At 37.1% G+C, this 27089-nt stretch overlaps 4 protein-coding genes across 4 annotated transcripts; 2 read left to right on the top strand and 2 right to left on the bottom strand.

Annotated features, from left to right (window-relative positions):
• The first annotated feature begins 112 nt into the window (after nucleotides 1-112).
• On the top strand, nucleotides 113-1197 carry LOC149014071 (LOB domain-containing protein 1-like). Its single transcript, XM_089159844.1, has 2 exons — nucleotides 113-317; nucleotides 689-1197. The coding sequence occupies exons 1-2, from the start codon at nucleotides 138-140 to the stop codon at nucleotides 1034-1036; spliced, it is 528 nt and encodes a 175-aa protein (XP_089015970.1). The 5' UTR covers nucleotides 113-137; the 3' UTR covers nucleotides 1037-1197.
• A 2379-nt stretch (nucleotides 1198-3576) lies between these two features.
• Nucleotides 3577-15031, bottom strand: LOC149014070 (signal recognition particle subunit SRP54 2). Its single transcript, XM_089158352.1, has 9 exons — nucleotides 14602-15031; nucleotides 8361-8460; nucleotides 7835-7988; nucleotides 6808-6958; nucleotides 6570-6718; nucleotides 5396-5496; nucleotides 5114-5271; nucleotides 4373-4487; nucleotides 3577-4205 (listed from the first exon to the last, which is right to left on the bottom strand). Exons 1-9 carry the CDS (start codon nucleotides 14830-14832, stop codon nucleotides 3880-3882), a joined length of 1485 nt encoding a protein of 494 aa, XP_089014478.1. The 5' UTR covers nucleotides 14833-15031; the 3' UTR covers nucleotides 3577-3879.
• Nucleotides 15032-16764: 1733 nt separating this feature from the next.
• On the top strand, nucleotides 16765-22878 carry LOC149014069 (uncharacterized). Its single transcript, XM_089159774.1, is given in 10 exon segments — nucleotides 16765-17087; nucleotides 17245-17311; nucleotides 17313-17355; nucleotides 18171-18289; nucleotides 18402-18499; nucleotides 19442-19529; nucleotides 19606-19740; nucleotides 19840-19948; nucleotides 20627-20772; nucleotides 22335-22878. Coding segments are annotated over 10 exon segments (912 nt in total). The 5' UTR covers nucleotides 16765-17025; the 3' UTR covers nucleotides 22380-22878.
• A 1382-nt stretch (nucleotides 22879-24260) lies between these two features.
• Nucleotides 24261-25678, bottom strand: LOC149014068 (bidirectional sugar transporter SWEET4-like). The gene is made up of 5 exons (XM_089157770.1): nucleotides 25636-25678; nucleotides 25507-25543; nucleotides 25034-25412; nucleotides 24562-24681; nucleotides 24261-24467 (listed from the first exon to the last, which is right to left on the bottom strand). Exons 1-5 carry the CDS (start codon nucleotides 25676-25678, stop codon nucleotides 24261-24263), a joined length of 786 nt encoding a protein of 261 aa, XP_089013896.1.
• Between the last annotated feature and the right edge of the window lie 1411 nt (nucleotides 25679-27089).

Raw genomic sequence — 27089 nt, 5'->3', positions numbered from 1 at the left:
AACATCTTTGAGGGTTGGGGAGTATAGGTTGTCCTTGTGGACTCCAGATTCTCCCTTCCTTTATATATATACGGAAAGTACAACATAAAATCTTACACATTTGGGTATCAAATTGTCAAAATTTAAGCTGTTCAAGCATGGATATGGGAACGCCGGAAAGGCCGAAGATTAACCAGCCTTGTGCAGCTTGCCGGCTGCTTCGTCGGAGATGTGGGAGGGATTGTTTATTGGCTCCTTACTTTCCTGCTGAGAAAGCTCATAACTTTGTTGTTGTTCACAAGGTTTTTGGTGCTAGCAATGTAATCAAAATGCTTCAGGTGTGGTGTTTTGCCTCCCTCTCCTGTTATATCCATTTTTCTTATATTGGCGTGTGTTTCATGTGCACTTTCAGAATAAATTCTGGAAATTCTGACTCGCAGACAAAGATTATGGAAATAGCAACTTAAAATCTCACTTCTTGGAATCAATCATGGAAAATAGACCCTTATGCATAACATCACTGGCCAATTCCTAGGAAAAAGATCAGCTCCCTGGTTTGAACCCATACAAGATTATTTACTAATCTTACTAAAACAATTATTAAAGGCTTGAGCATCATGTAAGAAATAACTTTCTTTCTAGTGAGTTCAAAGATTCAGGATGATTAATAACATTGTTGATTTTGCTGTTGTTGTGTTGATGGTGTCAGATGGTAGAGGAAAGCAAGAGGGAAGATTGTGTGCAGAGCTTAGTTTATGAAGCAAGTGCAAGGTTGAGGGAGCCAATTTATGGGACTACAGGAGCTATCTTTCAACTGCAGAAGCACCTTCAAGATCTGGAGTTCCAGTTGGAATCGACAAGGGCTCAGATTTATGAATCGCAGGAACGAAAGGATCAACTAATGAGGATTCTAATGGATATTCGTCACCAACGTCCAATCTCTCCCATCGATGATGTGATGTTTGATAGAGGAGATCTTTTCTTAGATGACTCTACTGTGTCATTGGGTTACGACCCAATTGAATTTCCATTAAGCTGCGATTGGATCTTATGGTGATAGACTGGGAGAAAACAGAGATAGATTGAGTGTTTAAGAGGAATCTATAGTTGAAATTAAGATAGTTCTGCAAATACATGTGCATGCAAATGCTAGATAGAATAAAGGAATGACATCAGAGAGGCTGTAGTGTCACTGTAGTGTCCAATAATTACTAATCAGGAAACCAAGATTCAAATTCTTTTTTTTTTTTTTTTTGTGTGAAAAGATGGTGTTCTTTGGCAGTAATTATAACCTCAACATTGAAATCCTCATATAACAAATAGGATTTCAGTAACCATCAAATGGTTGCTCAGTCAGAAACCATCAAATGGTTGCTCAGTCAGATGATTGGCATTTTTTAGTGAAGAAGTCACAGATTCGATGCTCTCTGGGGTATATGTCATAGTCCCTATCTTTAATATAAAACTCCTAATTATAAAGAAAAAAGTAAAAATTCGATACAATCAACAAATATTAACAGGGTTTACAAGATTTTGAACCAACAACCGGTCAAAAACGACCAGTGGGACGGGAATCAATAGACTGTTCTTCCTTCCTTAAAGGATTTCATATAATAATGACTTTGCCAGAGTCATAGCAAGTCATTCAAAGTCTACAGAACGCCATTCCATTCAGTCTCTTAAGAGCTGCATCACTACAAGCATCATTCCACGATTTCATGTGAGATTTTGAGTTCTGATCTTCTCCTAAAACTATGCTCTCTTCATATTTTTTTACCATGCATTAGAAAGGAAGTCTACACCCATCCAACTTGTGTAGATTTTTCATTTTACACAACTAATAGGTAAGATAATCATTTTAGGGGGACTTATTTTGATGTAGAGATGATTTTGAGTTTTAATACATAAAGTGAGTCAATTTCCAACACGATCTGAAAGACCGGTTTACGAAAGTTGTTGGCTTGCTTCTCTTGGCAGCCTTTTTCAAGTAGGGTTTTTTCTTCGCTAACACTTGGAAATTCCTAGAAACATCTTTTATCCTAAAGCTATGCTCCTTACGCATTTCTTTACCACATAATAGGAAGGAAATCCATCTCTATCCAACTCATGTATATTTTTATTTTACACGAGCGACCGGTAAGATAAACATCTAAAGAGACTTGTCTTGAAGTAGAGATGTACTATATGGGGCGACTTATTACTGTCATAAGGTTTACAATTTTTTCAGATAAGCCTTACTACGATTTCATGTTAGACATTAGTCACATTTCGAAGTCTAATCATAAGCGGATATCTATCTGTACATCTCATGCATGTACAACAGTCTCCAAACTTTATCCACTAGTCCAATTCTAAATGGGAACAAACGGTTCAAATTAAAACAAAGGTTAAAATAGATTAACAGAATTCTCATATGATTTGGTCAATCAGCATCTTCCCTTATTACATTTTCTCTCATATTTACATGTACTATCAATAGTACATAAAGCAAAGGTTCGAAAAATCGCTTTGTATCGTCGTGTCAATAGTTGATGACACCACCGACACGGCAATGTATCGCAATATGTTGAGTGACATTTGGAGGGGTGATGATGAAAAATGAACCCTCGAGGGGTATTTAGGACTATTTTAGTCTAAATTTTATCTTGTAGCCTATAACTTAAGGCCAATAAACACATTGGAAGCGTTATTTTGACCTAAAATATCACCTAAACTAATGTTCTTAATCAACACATATTTGGCTATATGTTAGCAAAACTATTAGTCCGGAAAAACTCGCGAATTTGTATGAAATTCCGTTTGATCAACACAAACAATGTAATAGTCGGTGATAACAAAGCAAGATGTACTTGTAAATGTCGATAGGAACAAAATAGGGTTAAAATACAAGAATCAAGAGAAAGAAGTGACACTGACGACATATCAGCAATATATCGTCCAATTATTGTCGACCTCGTGTTAGAGGGGGTGTCATGTCACCCCACTTCGACATAGCGATAAATCGCTGACACTTCAAACCATGCCTAAAGCGCAACCTCAATCAATGTACTGTTTGATCTAAAATCGGTTCGACCCAACCCGACGTGACCACTCCATATTAGTATCAACGCTGGTCGACACAAATGCTGATTCTATGACTACATGCTCTTGTAATCCTAATTTGACTCATGCAAGCGCGGATGTACTTTCTCAACCACTGCCCTGGCATAACGGCAAACCGACTGAGCTTAGAGGAAATTCCATAAGACAAATACTGATTCTATGACTACATGCTCCATGACTAAATTTTTTTTTTTAATCATACGCAAGGGTTTACCAACAGAAGCAAAGGGATCGTTCAGTTGGCACGCTCCCCTTCAAAACTCAATTATGGGGCCTAAACAATTAAATAAATTAAATAAACAAGAAGTGAGGAATTTTACATACCACAATGAAGGCTTTCCGCCGGACCAGAGATTTGACATCCGATCCAGGAGCGAGCAACAGTTACGTTCTCTGATTCGTCAAATCTTAAAAGTACAAAATTCATCTCAGTTTCTAAACTTTTAAAAAAAATGTATAAATAAACAAATAGAAGAACAATGCAGACCCTATCAATAACTGGGAAGACGGCACATTTCCTAAATTTAGCAGCATTTTGTTGATAATAAGGTTACAATAAACAGAACTATTCTGTGTTTTTCCCCCTTCGTTGTTTTTTTTTTTTTCTTCTTTTCTCTGGGAGTCGCAAATAAAAAAACTGCCTACCGACAACAAAATCTCTGTCAATATACAAAGGTTGGTTACTTCAATATAGGAACAATTGATCCGCAGGTCATTATTGATTTGATCCTGTACAAACCTTATGCCCTCGGCGGTGATTGCTCCTTGCTCCGATTTGGATTCCCTCTTTGATTAGTACTACTTGTCACCTCCAAACATCCCCATCATATCTTTTGAAGAACCCATTTGCTTCATCAGATTTTGTAAGCCACCCATGCCACCAATTTGCTTAAGCATTTGTGGTGGAAGGACTTTGCTCATGTGCTGTGCGTTCATATTTCGTGATAATGCACTCATGTCACCCTTCTTTGGAATTTTCAGCCCCTTCATTTTGCTCCAGATCTTGGCAAGACGTTTATATTCTTCCAACATATCCATAACTTCTCTAAGAGGACGACCAGAACCACGTGCTATCCGCATGATCCGAGATTCATTCATGAGCTTTGGGTTTGAACTATCCAACTCTGGATAAGAATTCAAAAATTCACATTAAACAGGTAGCTGCAAACAATGGAATCACAAATGGTAAAAAGCAACCCTTCTTTAAAAGAGAATGGATTAGGCCACAAATTCAACAGCAAGACCATAAACAGTAAATAACATAGAAAGCTTATGGATATATTACAATTACCATCATTGGTCATGGAATCCATCATAGTCATGTAACGTTTGATCTTTGCTTGACTCTCTTTTTCACGACCCTTGGGCATTAACTCAGCACTAAACCCAGGGAGCATCGAGAAAACCTACACGGTAGCAAGAACAGTTAGGGCCTTCAGGTGAAATTATGCAAATTAAAGTCATCTTGAGAGGTGGAAGATATCCAGAACCATCACCCCAAAAGGATGTAGGGTTTCTTCAAATAAACCATAAGACAGTAATACTAGCCCTATTTATGACGTGTGTGTGTGTGTGTGTGTGAGTGAGTGAGTGAGAGAGAGAGAGAGAGAGAGAGATTCATATTAAAAAAAAAAAAAAAAAAGACCACACAGAATTCAACTCACCCAAGTTGGGAACAAGTTCTGAGAATCAACAGCAATTAAAAGGTGACATGATACATTCATCCCTCCCAAAAAAAAGGGGTGACATGACAAGCAAAGTTTTCTCAAAATTAAGAAACACTTTACTTGTCACATTGAATTTTGAACCGTAGAAATTGCTGTACAAGAAGATCTATTTCATATAGAATGATTCAGTTTGTCGTCACATCTTTAACAGAACAGCACAACCAAACAGAACAAAGATTTTCTTTAGAAAAAAAATAACAAAGATTTCATCACATAAGATTCTTTTCTAAAATAAAAAGTTCTCACACAAATGAAACAACACCCACTTAAGCAACCTTTGGCAACGTAGAGCATAAATAACAGACCTGCCCAATAGGACCCATTTTGAGTATGTTCTGGAATTGCTCATACATGATGCGCAAAGTAAAATTCCCTTCAGAAAGTTTCTGCAGAAGCTCAGGCTGTTGATCCATAGGCACAACTTCGTGAATTTTGTCCATGAAACCCGACCAATCACCCATGCCTAGTTGAGACAATATAGGATAATGCTCATTTAAGGTAAGAATTTACTTTGATATCATATGAGAAGTCAAACATTAAGTAGTTTATGAGTACAACAGTAAGCCAAAAGTGCAGTTAGAAGTAACCTAAAAGGCGGCTGACAAACGGCTTAACATCAAAAATTTCAAACTCATCCATATGTTCTCCAGTTCCAATGAATATGACTGGACTCTTTGTGGCTGCAACACTGCACATACAATTCAAATATTGAGTTCAGACTTTTATCTTGGCAATCAATTAAAACATATGATGTATCATAAATAAACATGTTCTCACTTAGTCACTTGTATAAGGTATGCTTAGTGATTATAGTACGCCTAAAATTTTTGAAATGTTGACAGTTTCAAGTGGATATGGTCTTTCTACATGACAGACCAACCAATTGATTGGATGAGAAATGATGGGGCCCCACCCAACACACCAAATGTGCCACACTACTCTCATTTGGTGACTGAAAATTGTTCTTACTACTTACTAAGGGTTCCTAATGAGGATATTTTTTGCCCAGGCAACACAAAGTGACTACTACCAAGTGTTCTTTACTGTTCTATCTCCCATGCATGCATTTTATGCTGAAATGTCACTAATCATCTTCATGTTGGTACATCAACTTCTGATTCACTGTCCCCTGTCCAGTGAGGTAAGCCTTGAATCAGAAAAGAGAGGAACCACGTAGATTATTATCAGCAGCAGTATGTTCACCTATATGGGTGTCACAGCAAGAGAACCTTAGGGATGCAGTGAGCTCAGGTACGGAGATGCCACACAAGATATATGTATGTCTTATTACGATTCGACTTATAAATGCACCGGATAACAATGAGATGGGGAAATGAAGCTATGCATCCGTAACTTGATTGATTAATGGTGTACTTATTGTATGGTTGTACAGCGGATTATGGTCAAGTTGCAGTGCTTTTTACTGCTCCAGATGGGCTTACTTCACCCTCAAGTAATAATAGAACATATGGGCCATTGCCCAGGCCCAGTGCTTACTATGAGCAAAGCTGCAAAACAAGATGCAATCTTGCATGGGTTGCCACTTAGATTAAGCATATTTTCTTGAAATGGATTTGTCAGAGTACGAGTGTACAAACTAAGAACCACTCAGTGAGACATAAGTGATGCTAACTAATTATACAAATTACGAAGAAATTACAACATCGAGCATTTCAGCAAAAATGACAGCAAAATTGTAAAACACAGCTCAATTTATTGCAAGTGTCAAGGTGAAGCAGCTCCAACTAAAACAGAACTTACGCACTAAGAGCGCCTCCTCCTTTTGCATGACCATCCATTTTGGTAACAATAACAGCCCCAACTGAAACACTTTGTTTAAATGCTTGAGCTTGATCAAATGCAGCCTGACCAATACTACTATCCATGACAAATATAACCAGATCGGGTTTCTGCGCCATTGAATTAAAATAGAATTAATATGTACTAACAAATAATAAAACCAAAAAAGGCTGGAGATGAAAGAAGCAGGCCATGGTACCGTTGCTTCAGACACTTGACGCATTTCTTCAAACAGAGCCACTTCCTGCTTGTGGCGCCCACTTGTGTCTACAATGATAAGGTCACAATTTTCCTTCTTAAACCTTTCTACACCTTCCGCTGCAATTTTCACAGGATCTGATTCCATATAACTGTGGATGAAAACCAAATTGATGTCATATCCACACACACATATACACACAAAGCATATGGAGCATTGCGACATGCAGAAATTGAAGCATAACCATGGAACGAAAGCTAAACAACCATAATTCATGGGGTCAGCTACATGGATCCTTGCCTTCCAATCAGCTCTATTTGAGGCCATACTAGGTACAAGGCCTAAGCTATATCCTTTCACACCATTTCTCCAAAGGTTATCTTAGGTCTGCCCCTAGTTCTTCTGAATCGTTCGATTTGGATTAAATCACTTCTTCATACAGGGGCATTTTAAGGCTTCCGTTGGACGTGGTTGTGCCACCTCAATCGAGTTTGTCGTAGCTTATTATTTGTCAGAGCTACTCCCAAACCAGCTCTAATAAGATCAATTCCTAGCTTTAAGGTAAGGAATGATCATATTCTAGGAGTAGCTTGAATAAATGACAGATTTGAATCAGAGAATTAATTCAGAAATCAAACCAGACCTAACCAAACTGTAGGAAGTTTTTTTTCCTCTTCTTTCTACCTGAAATACTGTAGCAGTGAAGAAGCAAATGGTACTCAATTTGTTGTATCTGGTACAACTAAAACGGTCCTGAGGAACCAATTCAAACAAAATTGAATGAATATTTGTTTATATGCGCAATTTAAAGAGGAAAGACATCTATTTTAGGGGGCTGGGGTTGGGCATAGGAAGCAGTTGCAATGGCAGCATTTCCCAAGGTACAAAATATTTTAGGCCCATCACATACGCAATATAACATCTATCAACTAAGAACGGACAAACATAACAATCTCTCTAAATCTTTACCATAAGAATTTTACACCGCATGTGCAATAAGAGCAAAGATGTAACAAGAAAATAGTACCTTCCATAAAATGGGATCTTAGCTTTGGTTGCATTCTGCTTCAACTGGTCAAAAGCACCAGCCCTGAATGTATCTGCACAAACTAGAGCAGGTTTCCAGCCCTTTTTTTGATGATAATATGCATACTTTGTACAGGTTGTAGTCTTCCCAGAACCTGGATATTCAAGAGAAAATAAAATGCTGGGATCAAAAATGGAAAAAGGCAGAAGCTCAATGGAAAGAATACAAGTTACATTTTTATACGAATCCAATTATATAATTGCCTATGTTTCCAGGTTAGGTCAAGCCGGTCTAACTATGCCTGTGTAACTACATCAAAAGTTTTTTTTGCCCTTCCTTTTTTGTGGTAAATCATCAGACGTCTAAGTTCAACTGCTCACATTTGATGAGGTATGAAGAGAGAAGCTTTTATCCCTCGTTCTTTAGATACACGGAGTAGTGGAGATGATCTTTTGGATGCTTATCATAATTTGAATAACATTAGTTTGTCCCACTAATAGGGATATTCAATTTCAGAAAAACATACCTTGTAAACCAACAAACATGATAACGCTTGCTTTCCCCTTTTTTGGAGTAAAAGAAGGCTTCCCTGGGTCCAACATCTTGCATAGCTCATTGAATATGGCCTGAAAGCAAATTAAAAATCAATTATCCATAGAGTTTAGTTGATGAAGGTATAACTGAAAGAAAAAAAAGAAAGCAAGCAGCAACTGCAGTTAAAATAAAAATAGGCACAAGAAATCAGCAAAAGATCAAAACAGAAGAGAAGCCACAAATTTCCTGATATGCTGGCGTCTGGAATACCCAATGTGAAAATCCAGACCACAAGCCAGTCCCAAAAGAGGCTTTTAGTCCAAGGGGATCTGGTAGAGATTTATTCCTATGTTGGATAGGAAATGTAACCTTTACATTTTACCTGGTTTAATTTTGGTAGGTGAGCTACAAGGACTTTTTCTAAATCTCAGCATCCAAATAGAATAGAGGTTCTTTATTTGAGTTAGATTTCTTTCTTATTTACATACATGCAATTCTAAATAGTTGGGCAAAGAATATTATAATGCATTTGTGATCTGGAGTTGTATGACTAGGAGCCAAGAGTTGGACGTGGATCTTCTCTCCCCCTTCTCACAGCTATCGACCTTCGTCCTGTTTTCTCTCACCCATTAACTCTACCATATTCCTCTCTAACAGCTTCCTTTTTTCTTTGTACCTTCCTTGTATTACTACCACTAGGCATTGGAGTCACAGAATAGCAGGCTACCTTTTCTTTGGGTTTGGCTTTTCTCTCTATTCTTCCTACGGAAAAAAAGAAAAGAAAAAAGAAGCAAGGACCTCTGCCTTATTCCAACTAAAGGGGGTCGGCTACATTGATTCAAACAAAATAAAATAGGGGTATAGTTCAAAAACTCAGTGGAATTTTGATGTTCGTCAAGAATTTTAGTGTATGCACAACAAGATGCAAGTTCAAAATGAAAATATACCATGCTTCGTTTGAAATTTCAAAAATTCCGGCATTTGAGTATGACTCCCACTCAAAGGGATGTATGGGCCACCTTTTTTAACAAATTCACCAGCTGTTCATGCAACTAGTGGCATCATATGACACGTATCATAGTGGATTGGTGGGTTTCTTCACACTTGGATGACTCATATCCTAAAATAGGTTAACTTTAATAAACCAATGATCCAATGTACATGTCAACTCTGGAGGAATACACATGTTTCTTCTCTTAAGATTATGATGTGGCATTTGTATGCCTCACACTCAAGAACAATGCATGTTGGCTAATCAGACTTTTAGTAGATCATGCCGCAATGACTCGAAGTTATTATTACTAATTACCACTTAATGGAAAATTGTATTAGAACTTTAGGAGCTTCCTATTGATGTCCCTGAAAAATCATCACTTTATTATTATGAATCTTTGATGATTTGTTTGAAAGGTTTGCTACATTACTTGTCTAAATTACCTATTATTTATGCCCACTGAAACTATAACAATGTATCAAAGAGTTATTATACATAATAATTCAACCATACATTGCCAATCAGGGGTGTGAATACTAAACACCAATTTGGGTTTAAAAAAATTCCAATATGATCATTTTAATGTGTTTACATAGCCCAAAATAAGGTTTTCATGAACTTTCAAGCCTTAATTTGGTCTGAAAGCCATGAAATTTAGCAGAGAAAAATACCACCTTTCAACATTCCGAATGTTTTGGTCTGATCAAATTACTGAAACAAAACAAGATTTTAAACCTTGAGAAGGGAAAACCACTGACACATAGAAGATCATGGAAAAGGAAACAGGGCAGCCTGGTACGTCAGAAATTAAATCCCAGCTAATGGGGTTTGCTACTCCTTGATCATTGCCCTCCAAATGGCTCTATCCGAGGTCATACAAGGTACAACCCCTAGAATAGGCATGTCCTTCCTCAACTCTCCTATAGTCATTTTAGGCCTGCCCCTATCTCTTTAGTTCCTTTGATCGAGACCATATTACTCAACCTTGATGGGGCATTCCTAGGCCTGAGTTGAACATGAGCCTACTGCCTCAAATGACTCTTTGTGAACTTATCATTTGCAGAGCAACTATCAAGTCAGCTCTAGTATACTCTCTCTAATTCTTCCTCTTCTTTCTATTTCCTTTTCAAAGTTTCTCAAATAATCTTTCACATACCCTCTCTCCAGCAGCATTACAGTCACCCTAGAATTGGGCACAGCACTTGAAGCAAGCTACTCTAGCTCGGTTTGAACAAAAACGAACTACTTTGGAAGCCCAAACCAAGGTTTGGTCCTAAACCAGTTTACTGGTTTGGAAAGGGCTGGTAGCTTACTTAGGATGCAATCTTTTATTTCATTTGATTGGGTAAATATGTTTGAATTTTTGCTGGGATTATTTAGTTTCTATCTCAGTTCATTTCTTCTTTTGTTTGGTTTCCACTTCAGTAAAATTTAAATGTTTATGCAAGACAAACTTCTTTATATTGTTCATAGTATATGGGAGAAACAAGCTTGAAGAATGAGATAAAAATGGAGACGTAGTGAGGCTTGAGAACTTTGTTGGTCGAGTTAGGCCTCTAGAATATGGCCATGCCACCTCAATCAACTTTCTTGTAGCTTACCATTTATCAAAGATTTAGAGCTACTACTGTTAGGTTTATCCTAGGCAATATATGGGTTTGGATTAATTACTGGGATTAATAATTGATGGGTCTCAACACATTGGGCCGATCCACTGCCATTAGGTTTGAGATGGGCCAAACCGGTCCATTGTAGAAGTGGACCGGGGTTTGGGATTATTATTATAAATAGCTATGATGGGGTCCCTCCAATCTCTTCATCCTTCTACCGTACATCTTTCTTGTGGAGAGAAAATAGAACAAAAGAACTTGAGGACCCCATCATAGCTATTTATAATAGTCATCCCACACCCTGTCCACTTCTACAATGGACCGGTTTGGTCCATCTCAAACCTAATGGCAGTGCATTGGCCTTATGTGTTGAGACCTCCATCAATTATTATCCCCAGTAATTAATCCAAGCCCATATATTGTCTAGGATAAGCCTAACAACTACAAGACCAGCTCCAATATGATCAATTTTTACCTTATGCCTTTAAGTTTGCCACTCATCCATCTTAGCATATTCATTTATGTTATATTAAATTTATCTAATGATGCTTCTTAACAGCCCAACACTCTACACCATACATCAAAGCTGGTTGTACGATGGTCCTATACAATTTTCCTTTGAGCTTTCTTGATTTTATTCATAATAAAATAAATTACATACTAAGACCTTCTAGAACAAATTAAAAGCAAATCCTATCTCTATTGGTTAACAAAATTAGGAGACCTAATTACCTAAGTAAATCTGGATAAAGATATCCACTATTCTAGGCCAAAGAACACTATGTGTAAGTAACAATTGACTCACAGATTTCTTCCAGGCCAGATCATCTTGAGAGAAAGCCTCCATGCACGGCAATCTGAGAAATACCGCTATTAAACCTGATGCAAAGTTGAAGACATATTTAAGAAAGAAGAAGCCCATTAGATCAGGCCCATCCAAAGCCTATAGCTATCACCTGAATCAGCCCATGGCTTTCATGGGCTAGGATTGTTTTAGTGGGTTAAAGTTAGCCCATATATGTTGAACTTCAGAGTCTAGACCTAAGCTCAAGTATAGTCTTTGAAAAGTCAATAAAAGGGACTATAGTTTGAAAATAAAAGAACTCATTGTCAAAGGAGTTTTCTTTTGTCAATGAGTTAGGTAGTAGTTGAGTTATTAATAGGTAGGTGGTGTACTGGTGTTAGCTAGTGATTGGATGTTACCATTAATGTTTATGTCTCTTTCGAATGCTGTATAAAGAGACTTATGTAAGAGGTGAAGACACAACTCATCTACTGAAATCAAATTGCTTTGTTAACATTCCTTCTCTATGGAAACTCCTTGTGTTTCAAGGTAGGTTGTGTTCGATCCAACCAACCCACCTTGCGGTGTGAAGCCCGGGTGTTATATTGTTATTTTCAATTCCCTCATGTTGTCCTTTCAATTTCTTCATCATAGTTCTACCCTTGTTTTGAAGATCTATTTAGCCCGTTTTGTTGTGCTATTATCCTAATAAAACCACTCTAGTTCCAGCCCTCTTTCACATCTAAATTCTGTTTCATCTTAAGTCTATCAAATCTGAACTTAATTCCCTGTGAAAGGTCCCATTTGGCTACTGTTTTGATCAATCAAATACAATACTACATTAAAATCGCTAAACAATGTTTGAAAAATGGGCTGGTATAGCAAATAGTACTAAAACAGACTAGGGGCAGATACAACGCTACGTTGACCCGAGAGTCCTTGCTATATCAGTTGCTCCACCTAGGAGGCTCAATCTCTAGTTTGACCCTATTGTGAGTTCTGTGCTTGAAACACACTGGACTCAGCCTTACAGCCTAGTCTGATTTCAGAGGTTCTTTCGAGCTTTTTAGTGCTTTGAGCTATCATTTTATGTCTTAGAAAACACTGGATTGGGATCCTATTTCTAAAGTTTCCAATCAATTGCTGCCCAAATGAAAGAGATCTCCCTTTCAAAGCTACTGCTCCCATCACCCATTTTGTTTGAAGGCGGAAGAAGTGGTGATGTATGTTATGATAAAGGTTGTTCCCAACTTATCCCCACCTTCTTCCTTTATTTCATCTAGTCCTTATTTTACCATCAATTCCAAGTATACTTAACCAGTAAATACAAAACCTATTGAATCCTTTCTCCAGTTAACAACAAAACAGCCCCTTCCGTCTCTGGTTGACTGAAGAACTGACACTCCACTTTTAAACTCAGAGATATTCAGTTTTAGCCACTATTTTCTTATTGTTAACCTATTCAGAGCTTGGGCGGGGCCATAAGCAATCCAAACTGAGTATTCTGTAACCCCTTTTTGCATCAATTCCAAAAACACAGTGAGCAAAGAAGGAAGCGTCACCTTAACTTGGAGAAAATATTTTAACACAGAGTTAGTAATTTTCCTAAGATTTAGAATGAAGTACCCACATTGTACTGAAAATCAAATATTAGTCGTTTCATCCTAGGGTATTCTTAATTGAAAGTCTTCTTGACAAAATGGTAAACCCAATTTTATGTTTTCAGATTTTTTGCTTCCTAAGGGCTGATACAGCTGGATTTCCACATGCAATACGATTCGACAAGAATAACTCACCCTTATTCCAACTACTTGAGGAGGGGGTGGGGGGAGAGATTCAACCTATTCCACATGCGGTATATTACAGTCCATAAATGTAAAGGCAGGAAGCACCACTAAATTAACATGAAACACTTTCAGGTAGCAAATCAATTAGAGGATCCATCCACTCTTAACAATTTGTTAAGAATGAAAATAAAGGAAATCTTCTGTTCATTGTCTGTAGCCTTTTTCGCATCATAAAGGTGTTGAGAGGATTGAATGTCCTTAGGATTCGAGAGAAACGTGTCCATAATTGTACAGTAGATAAACCAAAGTTCTAGTTTGATCTGCGGGAAGAACAAAAGCTAAACAACCAGATTCTAACACGCCAGATTCAACTAACTGCCATCCAGGAATGACGGATAACAGGTAAAACTGAGATAGAATAAAGGAAACTAAGTAAGAACTGGTTACGTAGTCATTTGAAAAACACAAAGGTTTGTATGTTTCTAGGTTGAATTATGTATTAACATTATTTGACATAATTCTTTGCTCTAGGCTTTTGAAGAATACTACGTCTATGAAAATAAAACAGAAGGTCTAAATCTTCGTTTGATTAACTAAAGGTAATTAAGTCTTGTCCAACAATTGCTCAAACGCATTTTTGAGCTCAGATCGCCAAATTCAAACAGTATGTAGAATTCATATTCGCGCAGCATTACGTGAACTTTTTGAATGAAACAATACCTATACTGAATCAAGAACATCTGGAATTGGTAAAGAAATAAAAATTATTAGTTGAGTGATCTTGCGATGTTTTATTAAATTTATTTGGCATAATTCTTCTGTTCAAGGCTTTTGAACAATACTACGTCTAAGAAAATAAGACAGATGTTTTAATCTTCGTTTGATTAACCAAAGGTAATTAAGTCTTGTCCAACAATTGCTCAAAACACATTAGTTAATTCAGATCGCCAAATTCAAACAGTAGGTAGAATTCATACTCGTGCAGCGAACTATTTGAACGAAACAATACCTATACTGAAACAAGAATATGTGGAATTCGTAAACAAATAAAAACTTACTTGTTGAATGATCTTGCGCTTGTTGTGTCCGGCAGCCAAATCATCAAGGTTCACGATCTTCTTAATATTAGTTTGCATGTCTCGGACTAGTTTGAATTGCACATCGGACTGTAGCAGCGCTCGAGTGATCTCATTGAGACATTCATTGAGTACCTTCTCGTCGATGATGGTGGCATTGCTCATCTGCTGGAGAGCACGGGAAATGCTCCCCCCTAGCTCCGCTAACACCATCTTCTTCGCTTAAGGTGAAGAGATCTATGAATTTTGACGATGAGGTTCTTCTATTCCGACCGAAGAGAAAATTTCAGATGTTAGGGTTTTCGCAAATTGTGCTTCGTTCTTCCGAAAAGTTCCCTTTCAGGCGTTCGCCCTGCAGCTTCCTTCTCTCTAACCTGACCAGCTTCGCCCACGATTCTGACGTGTCACACTACTCGCGCGGGGCCCTATGTATATTTGATGATATTTAATCTCATATAGGCTCGGCCAACGTCGGCTGGATTGACAGGGTATCGAACCAAGATCGATGCCGATAGACCCGATACGGATCAGATAATAGGGTAAAACTGCAAAAGTGTTAAGTGGCCCGCATTTGGAACAATTCTGAGAGCGGGAACCGGAATCACCTCCCTATTTAGGCTCTTTTTGGTATCAATTATCATTGTCAATTATGAGAAATTTTCATTATTTTAAATTGTTTGGCATCTATTCTGAATTTTATTTTTATTTAAAATAATAGAAAAACCTCCAAAATCCATAATGACCTTTTTGTCCATTATGGATTATGATGAGAATTTCATTATCTTCATTTGTGTAAGTTTACTTAAAGTTCTATAAGTAAGATGAGGGTAAAATAGTCAATACACATTCTTTTATAACAACCATACTTTTTCCTTCTTTTCTCACTTGTTTACTATCATTTTTAACAATTTTTTATCTTGACACCAAACTTATTTTCCATTTCATAATTTATTTTCGATAAAATTCACCAAACCATTTTTCATTCTTGACCAAAAATGAATTCTTGTACTTATTTATTTTAAATAGGCATAATAGAGAATGAGAATTGATACCAAAAAGAGCCTTAGAGAGCACATTCTGCTTCATTGACATTTTACTTTTTGTACAAAGGTGTTTTTTATATATAGGGATAGGGATATTACATATGTCGCCGGTAGGAATTGAATCCGTGACCTCTCCACTGAGAAGCAGGTTCTTAATCTATCCTACTACTCCTCTATTGGCAAAGGTGCTTCATTGACATATTTTTACCACACAATAAGAAGTGGGGTCTATGTGAGACCCATTGAATGTCTCACTTCTAATTATTTCATTAGTACTTAAACGTGAACCCCCATAAGGAAGCATAAGGGGAGGTGATTCAGAGTCTAGACTTCAATACTTATTCGAAACACTTCTCCTGTTTGGGGTGGAGTCTATGTTCTTCTAATTTTTTTTTCCACTTAACAATAAGAGTGTGATTTAGTTTTGAATATTGATAAAATGAATCAAATATATGACTCTTGTGGGTTTCACATGAGCACACACCTCTACTCTGATGGAAAGGTGAATTGGACTCATCCAATACACCTGATCTCAGTGATTCATCAGCACACATTGGCACTCCATCTTAGGAATATACAAAATCTTCATTTAGTATGAAAGGTTATACAAAATTGGGGTTTTAAGGATCACCACTTATATTTTACAATTGAGCAATTGAGAAGGTACTCGTGTTTCAAAAAACAGAAAAAATGAGGTACCTAGGTACCTTCAGTTTTACCACCACTTAATTTCCATGAATCCGGATCATCTCCCTGTCGGGGAGCACTGGTGAAAAAGTTTTTTTTTTTTTTTTTTTTTTTTTTCACCGTGGTCCCCAAAAGTTTTTGTGGTCAGGAAGCATTTGTGCTCCCCGTTGGGGTCGCAGATCCGGACTCAATTTTCGTTTGTTTGGTAAGAGATAAAAAGTCCATACCCAAAAAAAAAAAGGGGGAAAAACGAAAGAGTTATACAAAATTGAGACGGGATTCAGATCGACCGATTCGGAACGGAGGTTATACAAAACTTAGATTGGATTCAGATCGACCGATTCGGAACGGTATCGATCGAGACCGAGGCACCGAGCGTCTAATTTGGCCGTATCGACTCATCCCTTCCACAATAAAAACTAAACCTAACCGCCCGTCTCTAAGGCTCCCCTGCAACTCAAACAAAGAAAAACATAAATTGAACGAGTAGTTTTCTTGTTAAATTTGCCGCCACAAGACCAAGCCAAGCTAGAACAGTCAAAGCATCATAAACCCTAAGTCCCAGAAACTAATATTCTTCTTCCCCATTTTAGATAGAGGGAAGGATCTTATTCTCACTGTATTTTTAGCTGAGTTTGGTACATATTACTGAGATTAAAGGGGGAAAACCTTCAAGATGCAGCACGATGAGGTTATTTGGCAGGTTATCAGGCACAATCACTGCAGTTTCATGACAAAGTAAGTAATTTATCCGTTCGCTGGTTCGCTGGTTCGCTTTCTGTTCAATAACAACAACAATGTCTGTCTTTTCCATTTCCAATCGATTTATTACCGTTTGGGTTTATCGTCTTGATGCTGTTCTCTTACTCACCTTTCTGTTTTGGATTGGTTCTAGACTTACAACGGGGAACTTCTGTCGCAACCCGTATAACGTGACTGGTATTTGCAATCGAAGCTCTTGCCCCCTTGGCCAACAGTCGATACGCCACCATCAGAGATCATGACGGTACCACCTTACTTGAATTTTATTATTTATGGACTCTCATCTGCCCATGAGCTTATCCAAAGCTAATCCCTTCGTACATAATATTTGAGGTGGATCTTCTTCTCTTGTTGATTTTAACATTCGACTTGCTTGAAGTTTTGGCATAAAGAGGAATTGGGAGTTGAATAATCTTTGAGGAAATTAAGTAAATGCAATTAGGAAATAAAATTCTATGTGAAATTTGTTTGCTATTCAGTTGCCTTTGTCCCATGATAATGGAAGCTCATTATCTCTTCTAAGATGCCTCATGGGTGATGGGTAATTGAGAAATTACAGTTGAGTGTATACTTTCATATGGTTTTACCCTATACCCATGGATTAGCATCACTATGAAGCCTTTGTCATCCACTTCCCAAAATATTTCACGCGGGGTGATGTTTAATGTGTTGTGGGTACTTCAAAAGCATGCTCTGTTTTCAATTCTTCAAGATTTAATCCTATTAGTCCAATGATTAATTTTTTCCTCTGGCTAAACTTCCAAGCTATTATGGTCTAGAGATTCAAACTTTGAAGTATTGTTTCCTTGGATAATGTTGCGTTGCCTTTTTTATGCGTTCAGTCACATCTCTTTTGTGTCTTACAACACTCAAATAACTCAAGATTTTGATTTCCAAAAACATTGGTATATTTAACTGGTATTCACACACATTCGCAACTGATGGAAGTATTATGCAGTTTATATATTTTTTTTGGTGGTTACATAAGCTGAATGTGTTATCTTCATGTTGTTTTTGAGTGGAAAATTTTCTTGAATTTGACCATGGTTGAACATGCAGGGGTTTTCTATTTGTATATGAAAACTATAGAAAGAGCTCATAAACCTAATGAATTATGGGAAAGAGTCAAGTTGCCCAGAAATTATGAGAAGGCACTTGAAATCATTGACAAGAATCTGGTATTCAACTTTTCTGTCATTTATGATTTATGATTATTATTTTTTCCCCTTTGTAATAAAAAGTTTAGAAGATGTACTTATGCTTCATTTTCGTGTATGATGGATTTGGCAGATGTATTGGCCTAAGTTTCTGGTACATAAAACAAAACAGCGTCTCACCAAAATGACTCAAATGCGTATACGCATGAGGAAGCTTGCATTGAAAACCAGGTTTGTGAGTTCTCATGGGATTAGTTATTCTCTTCCATTTTTATTTGGTTTAGTTTGTTCTTTTTTAAATCCTTCATGCAAATTACCTTCTAGTACAACCATGACATAAAACTCTGACTTAAAATTCATGATTCAGAAGTGTGCCACTAACATTCCCATCAGATCCGATGATTTTGAATTGTAGAAGTGTTCGAATTACATGCGAGTCCTGGATAGAAGTTCTAGTCGAAAGTTTTAATACTTAAAAGTACATCGATTATAACAATAATTGCATAAATGTAGCTTGCTTTCTTTTCTTTTCTTTTCTTTTTTTTGGTGGGGGGTTGGAGTTAGTTTAAAGAGGAGAGGGGATGAGTCTCTTCTGGTGTTCTATACTATACTTTTATTTTTTTAGCTTGCACAATTAGAACCAAGCATCACCCATGCTTGAATATTTTGCAGTTGACTCTTCCAACTCTTTGTTAAACAGTGGGAGAATAGAATTCTCTTAAGTAAAATCTTCATTGTCACTTATCTTTCTTTTTGCAGTTCTTTTCTTCTTCCTCTTCCTCCCTTTTTTTTTTAATTTTTGTTTGCAGTTCAAGCCTCATAATACCTAAGACCTTAGACTAATAAGATCATACACATGCAGACAAAGTGTACACAGCCCCTTCTTTCCAGAGTTGACATGTTTCTACTTCCAGTTCATTACTCATTTAGTGACTTAGCATTTTGATTTGTGAATCTTTTTATAGAACAAATTCATCCTGGAGTGAGCTTTATGGGATTCTCTGAGTTGCTAGACACGGAGTTGAATCACATCATATTAGTTGGATGCTGGATTATGAATCAATAATATTGACCTTGGTTCACTTTTATGCAGGTCATCCTCAAACTGCAAATTTCTTTCTCCCACTTCTAATGTCCTTTTCCTGGTCAATTTTGTTTTCATTGGCTTTGCAGGGAAAAGATAATGACAACACCAAGAAAAGAGAAAAAACGAGAGTCTAGGAGAGAAGAAAAAGCTGAAAAGGCTGCGGTTTTGGATAAGGTATTGTCTTTACTAGTTTGCTACTCCAGTTTAGTGTTTCCACCGAAGTTTTGTTGAAACTCGGGATCTATTGCAGAGTATTGAAAAAGAGTTGTTGGAACGTCTGAAGAAGGGAGTTTATGGTGACATATACAATTATCCTGTTAAAGAATACAATAAAGTTCTTGATATGGAAGGAATACAGGCTGCTAGTGATGAAGAAGAAGAGATGGTATGGCTGTGGCACTCAACCTTCTTAACTAATGCAAACTATATTCTTTACTCTATTTAATTTGATTAGTACCTCTCTGTTTGCACTTGAGCTGAGCAGGAACCAGAAGTAGAATATGTTGAAGGCTATGATGAGCTTGAAGAGGAAGAAGATATGGAAGATTTTGGTGGTCCTGTGGTTGATGAGTCTCTCATGGCTGATGGCTACGGTAATTGCTGATTTGATATTCGTAGAACTATGTTTCCTGTTGTGACCCCTTGGATTGGGTGTATTTGTCACTCCATTCACCCATAAAAGTATGCCCTACTGTTGCATTTATTCCTTAAAATAACTTGCATGTGTGTATGTGCTGTGGTTGATATTAGGCAATGTTGGTGTTGTCATTTTTATTTGTGCATGTGTGTACATGCATCTTTTTGTATGCCAACATGTGTTGTACATGCCGACGTATACTTCCATTCTTTTAAATTCACATCATTGATCAAGCAATCAGATGCCAAGGAGTTTAGTGGCTTTAACTGGACTATGACTAAGAACTAGTCCTGTGGTTATTGAAGGATGTCAGTTCGCCCATCCATATATTCATTCATCATGAAAGGACTTAAACATCTTAGTGTGATATAGCTTTTATACACCAGTAAAGGTCTGGTAATGTTACTAAATTCCTTGGACAGAGTCTGCCAACTTCTGGCAGTACCTTATGTCTCTGGTTGCACTTACAACTAAACTAAAAGCATTCTCCATTTTATGTGGGGTCACCACACAAATCCTATTCTGTTATTCCACTCTATTCTGGATCATATGAATTTTATTTTTAATTGCATAATGACTAATTTCTGTTGTCACCACATTGATACCACTCATGTTTCTAATGCCTGATGCACAGGTGGCATGGATGAAGATGATGAAGATGATGAAGGTGTTGAAGATATGGACACAGATCGTCGAAGGAGAAAAGGCATGGGTTCAGAGAAGCTTGAGAATGATGAAGTAGGTAGAAAATTGAAAAAGAAGGCCAGAGTACTTGTTGAGGTAAATTTTTTTGTCACAATTCTTATTGTGGGAACTATAGGTGCATGATTACAATCTGAATTCTTGATTCTATTGCTGCACAAAAAAGTATGCCCAAGTTGCAAGAAAATATGCAAAAAATATTTTAAAATTAAATTTTAACAGTGTTACTTATTCTTGTAACTTGTTGACCCAAATACTTAATATTGCTAATTAAAATTTTTAAAATTAAATCACTTAAATTGGCCTACAGTGTACCAGAATCGGATCATGATTGAATTAAACAAAACAGAGACTTGAAAATAAAGAAAGTGTGGAAAACAATAATACAACACACTCCAGCAACATGTTGGGCCACAGATTGACCATTCTTGTTGGCTCTTTCCCTATGGCATAGTTCTTGCAATCTGCATTATTGGATTTTTGGCTTATATTATGAAAAGTCGTTGGAGTAGTATAGAATTATTTATTTATTTATTGTTAATGAAGAATATCATTACCAAGAGCCCCAGAAGGGGAGAGAGAGGAATGTGCAGGTAGAGGGAGAAAAAAAGGGGGTGCAACTCCAAAGGTTCTGCTCCCACCATAAGTGAGATTATTGCCCCTTAACACCCACTTGTCAACCAAGTCTCAAATAGATGTGCTAGAAAATAATCCAAAAAACATGACCAATCCAGTAGGATAGAATTTACTAGAGCATGAGTTGAAGGAGTTGACATTTTTTGGCAGAAATGGGAAATGGTTTTGCCTTAATTCTCATTGGTTTCTTGTTGATTTTGGATTGGTAGATACCCTCAGCTGAATTAACTAGTGGAAGTTGTGCTCAGGCACATGAGGTTTGTTTTTTAAAAGAAGGAAAAGAGAGTTAGTATTGAACTTTCTTCTAAAACCTCATACTTTAGTTTTATTAAAGCACACAACCATCTGGTCTTCTGGTGGTTTTAATTATCCACATCATATTAAGAGTTCAAATTAGGTTGACTTGTTGTCATTTTCTTTATTAGGACATGCTCTGATGCAATACATAGTTAAGAAGGGATGTCATCCTAGAGTTTGCATTGATTTTTTATGCCCCCTTCCCTCTTTACTCTTTTTATTGTTTTTCTGTCTCTTGTAGCATCCATGTAGCCAACCACATTAGGTTGGATAACTCTTTGTCATTGTTTATGCCTTCCCCTGGTTTTTTGATTAATAACAGAGTTTAGACATTGAAGAACTCATTAGTGTATCAAAATCCATTTCTTGGCTCCCATTACATTTCATGCTTTTAAGCTGAAATTCTCCACAACTGGATGGTGAGGTAACCGACATCTAACACTGAGCTACTGGCAAGTAGAAGACTCGATGGGTTGTTATGGTTTGGGTTGGGAAGGGGCAAGGGATTTATGGCTCCCCTTTTCAATGCCTCCACATTTTGCCATGTTTGAGTACCTACTTCATTAATTGGTCATACGCATTGTCAGGTCATCTGACTAACAATTACATGAAAAGACTGGCCATATCCTGTGATTGTACTGCTGTGAATTTTGTTTTAGTTCTATCATGGCTGCTGACTGAGTGTGATTCCTCTTCTTTTTTGTTAGGTTGAGCATGAAGATACCAGTGAAAGACAGAACATGGTTCAATGAGGGAACTACTTGTGAGCTTCTAGAATCAAAACCCTCTCCTTAAAACAGAGCATTCCGGAGAAGGAGGGATTCGATCCCAAGACTTTTGTGACAATGGGGACTAGGTCGTTAACACTGTGCTTTTCTTTTAATTCAGTATGCCCTTCGCTCTCCATAGTCAATTCTCATGCTCCGTTGTGCATGGAACCATGAGGACTGTTTAGACTTTTAACAGTTTTGTATAATGAAGGTTGGAATACTCAGGTACATTGTCAAGTGAACTAAAGTTTCAAAGAAAAAGTTTTGCGAGAAACAAGTAGCAATTTTGAGAAGTTGAGCAATATTTGATATTGTGGACGTGTACTAGTTCAAATTTGAACGCAAAATTGTTGCTTGGAAGTGTATGCACATTTGTTTTTTGGGTAAGAAGTGTATGCACATCTTTACCCCAAAAAAAAGTGTATGCACATACTGGTCACGAGAGCATTTATGAAAAGCATCACAGCCACATGTCAGTCCTATCAATTATGTTAGGCAGTTGTTCTGAACCAATAACTGTTTTTACTGTCTTTCGTCAAGATCTTCTTGAACATATAACCTTGGTTTTCAATTTACCAAATTACTTAAAACATTCCTGATAATGGAGAAGGCAATTCTTGGGGATTGTTTGGTAATGTTTCTATTCCATTTCCTTGTTTTTATTGTTTTTAAGTATGATTTAATTTTTCCATTTTATATGTTTTTAGGCTGCCTTTGTTTGTAAAGGTGGGGTGAGAAAAAATGGGTGGAAAAAAAAGTATATGTGGATCCCATGTGTCTAGTGGGGTGATGGAGAATGAAAAGAAATGAAAGGGATCTTGTAGAAAAGTGATAATGATGGGTTTTACTTTTTACTTTTTCAAATTTTTTCACAAAATCTTACTAAATTTATGGGGTTTTAAAATGACTTGGGGTGGGAAAATTGGGTTGCCATGTCACCAGACAAGTTTCTTTGATTTTCTCACTTTCCCATTCCAAGCAACCAAATAATTTACAATTTTGAAATTTAAATTAAAAGTAATAAATCTACACTTTTTTCAAGAAATTTTCCACCTTTTTTTCTTTCACCCCACAATTATTCCAACAAACAAACCCAACCATATTGTTTTTTAGTGTTGAAATAATGTGAAACAGGAAAAAGAAAGACGTTTCGGCTACCCCTTCTCACGCAAAAACAAAACACAAAAAAGAGGGAAAAAAAAGCAGTGAAATAGGGAAGAATTTTGAGTTTTGATGTTCCAAAATAGAAAGTTATTTTTAAATGTCAAAGGACAAAGACGTTCCTCTGCATTTTCAAGAGAAATGTAGTTATTTATTTTTTTCCCCTTTAAATGGGCTCAAAAGTGTGTCAAAGCACTAGTTCATTTCAAAAATGGCAAAAGAAACACAAGAAAGAAAGCAGATTACATGTACTTGTTTTGGATAAAGATAAAACTACACAAGAAGCAAGAACATTGCCAATTACTTGCTGATGATATGATCCAATGATTGGAATAACTTGTCACTTTAGGATCTCATGTTAATCCAACAACATTGATGGCCATAATGAAGGGATTCTCCTCCCATCATGGTTGAAGGGAAACCCAGCAATTCTACATTATGGAACAGTACATCTGAAAAACAAAGGTAAACCTTTGTTTTGTATTTATTGAAGATAGATTTAGGGATGCTTAGAGGTGCAAAAGATGCATGGAATTGATGACCTAAATGAAACCTTTTCTTTGTATTTATTTAAGATAGATTTAGGGATGCTTAGAGGTGCATAAGATGCATGAAATTAGTGACCTAAATGTTGTTTGGAATTTGTTTAGGGATGTGAGTTAGATAGCTCCATCAGACGGTGATGTGGTGTGAAATGGGCACTCATGTCTGGTGTATCTCTGAAACATCATAACCACTCTGAGGATGGTTGACCATCTTTTTGGACTTGGAGTCTTGGATGATAACCTCTCCCAGTGCTATATCCTCTTTGGCTTTTCTTTCCTTCATCAGTCTCTGCGTGTTCTTATAGAAGGTGGCGTATAATATAAGCTGTCCCAGGCCAAACAGTGTTCCCAAACCATTAGGAATCTGCGTGAAACAGCAAAAAGCCACAAACCCAGTAGCTGATTAGCATTGAATCAGAGAGAGAGAGAGAGAGAGAAGGGGAAAAGTTGGAAATTACAGTTATAAAGAGGTCAAAACGTAGAAGAGCATAAACAGTCCAGCAAATGCCATTGAGAAAGGCAGCAAGGGAGAGAAAGAAAGGCATGTACTCCACGCTTCTTGTGGTTATCACCAGTTTCTGCATCAAAACATTTTGTAAATGCAAACCCTCTTGTGCTTTTCCATGCATGGAAATATCTGAGACTTTTTGGTAAAAAAAGAAAGAAAGAAGCTGCTTGCAATGGAACTACATGAAAATATTATCTCTTCTATCTGGCTTAAGAAAACTTTTACTTCAAAAGAAATGCATGTATGGACATTTATTGATATCATGCACATTTAAAAACATACATGCATGTGTTCAAGCAACATGCATGTAATGCAGAAAGTAAAAGAAACTTAAATGGTGATCAGATTGGGGAAGGGCAATTAATTAAAGAAGCATATGAATGTGTATGGGCATGTGCATGTAAATGCTATCAAATACTGACCATGACGGCTAAGGGAGCTGCATACATCAATGTCCCAAAGAAGATACAGATACTTCCTACTATCAGAGAACGACGATCATAAGTGTGTGCCAGAGTCAGGATAATAACAGTTAGGATTGCAACAAAACCCAACTGTATCAGCAACATCACTAACAATCTCAACCTCTTCTTCCCATCAGAGTAAAGAACGAAGAGAATCACATATGTAAGCTCTATGATGAACCCAGATCCATTAATGGTTAAGACTAGCATGCTATGAGGATGAACCAGTGGCAGCCCATAAACCAACCACAGCATGCAATTCATAAGAGCAGCTAAATATGGTACTGGTGAAAACTCTTCAACTGCTCTTTTCTTCCATATCTGGACAAAAGTTGGCCTGGAATCCATAAAAAAAATTACCTATTAGACAAAAGGAAGGTGAAAGAGAGGGAACACAGAAAATAAGTAGGTTAAGCTGATCTATGTTTTACACTGGTGACAAGAACAAGATCAATGAAGTTATGTTTCCTGCAAATAAGAAGAACCCATGTCAAGAAGTCCCTGGTTAATTGATTAAAAGCTCTTCTCTAGCATTACACACCTATTAATGATTCACCCACCTAGTATACCAACAAGTGTCCGAGCAGCTTCTGCAGAAACCATGGTTGGAAGAAAGAGCTTAAGAACAGGAATGATGAGTCTGAAGGTTGTTATGGAAGCCTGGACAAGAAGCGGGGAGATGGGTATGTATATATATATATATATAAACACAGAGGACAAACTCTTTCTGTTTGTTTTTGAGGGTTATCCGCTGCCTGAAGCCTGAAGGCACGTATTAGTTCCTCATGGTATTTGAAACACACGTACAGAGGAATAGTTGGAGCGTGGCACTTCTTTCAAGGTTCTGAGAAACCTAACTTATACAAGTCTGAGACTCTTAATGTTCCTTCTAGGGTCAAACATAGAAAGTAAACCAATTGCCAAGAGTAGCATTTATTGGATGCTAATGTGGAATCCACAGATCTTCCCCTGAATTTATGTCTTGTTCAGTTGATGCTTATCCATACTTGGTGGGAGAAGTAATAGAAAAGAGCCACCCCAGGAATATGGATGAACAGATGCACAAAGAAGTAAAACCTACCATCTGATTATCTTGTAGAATCTCATTTTCGTATTGGGTCTTTAATGAATCAGGTGTTCTGAACGGTGGTTTGTTATTCATTAACATCATTATCGTTTAGGTAGGTTGTTCATAGCTTTACTGTGACTTTGACATGCAATTAGAGTTGCACACCGCATTAATACTTTTCAAGTTCCATCTTCAGTTTACAAGGGTAGACACCTATACCCTCCACTGCATGTGTTGCAGTTTGCTGTTCATCTCTCTCTCTCACACACACACACATAATAGATTTTGGGTCTAGAATACACTCTGAAATAGAAATCTCTAATCTCTATTGTGGTAAAATCAGTTTTAGCCCAAAAGTACATACCAAATACAACTTCTAGTATCCAGTGACACATCTCTATCATATATGACCACTCAGGGCCAAGAATTGATGCTCAATTGAAGGGGTGGTTAGATCCAGAATTACTAACAATGGCAGTAACATTGATGATTGATGTGTACATTGATTTAATTTCTGTGTGTCTCTGTCTATCACATGAGGAAGGATTGGTGATTGCAACAGAGAAATGGACCACGGTGGATAATATCTTGCTTTGCTTGATATGAAGATTTTAGGAGAGCGACAATGGCCATTAGTAGCTACTGTTACTCAAAGAGGAGAAAGGATGTGCATGCTTAAACACTGCTGGGCAGTGGGCATGTGAATGAAATATATATGTAAATGGAATCAATGTAACAGCACGGATCTCTATGTTATCCATTCCATTGTTAGATGCCTTGACAGCCACCCTTAGCTATTGACTATATAGGTTACGGGAAATTATTTATTTTTGTGTAAACATAAGTAACATTCTCAACGATATGTACTCCACTAAATTTCAACCCTATACCTCTAAGTGAGAATCTTGATACTCTATTCTCTATTGGGTAGAATAGAGGTCTGTG

The sequence above is a fragment of the Hakea prostrata genome, chromosome 6 (genome assembly GCF_041222555.1).
Source record: "Hakea prostrata isolate BN-2017 chromosome 6, UWA_Hpros_2, whole genome shotgun sequence".
NCBI classification, from domain to species: Eukaryota; Viridiplantae; Streptophyta; class Magnoliopsida; order Proteales; family Proteaceae; genus Hakea; species Hakea prostrata.
Note: the sequence above shows the minus strand (reverse complement) of the source record. Positions and strands in the feature narration are given on the sequence as shown.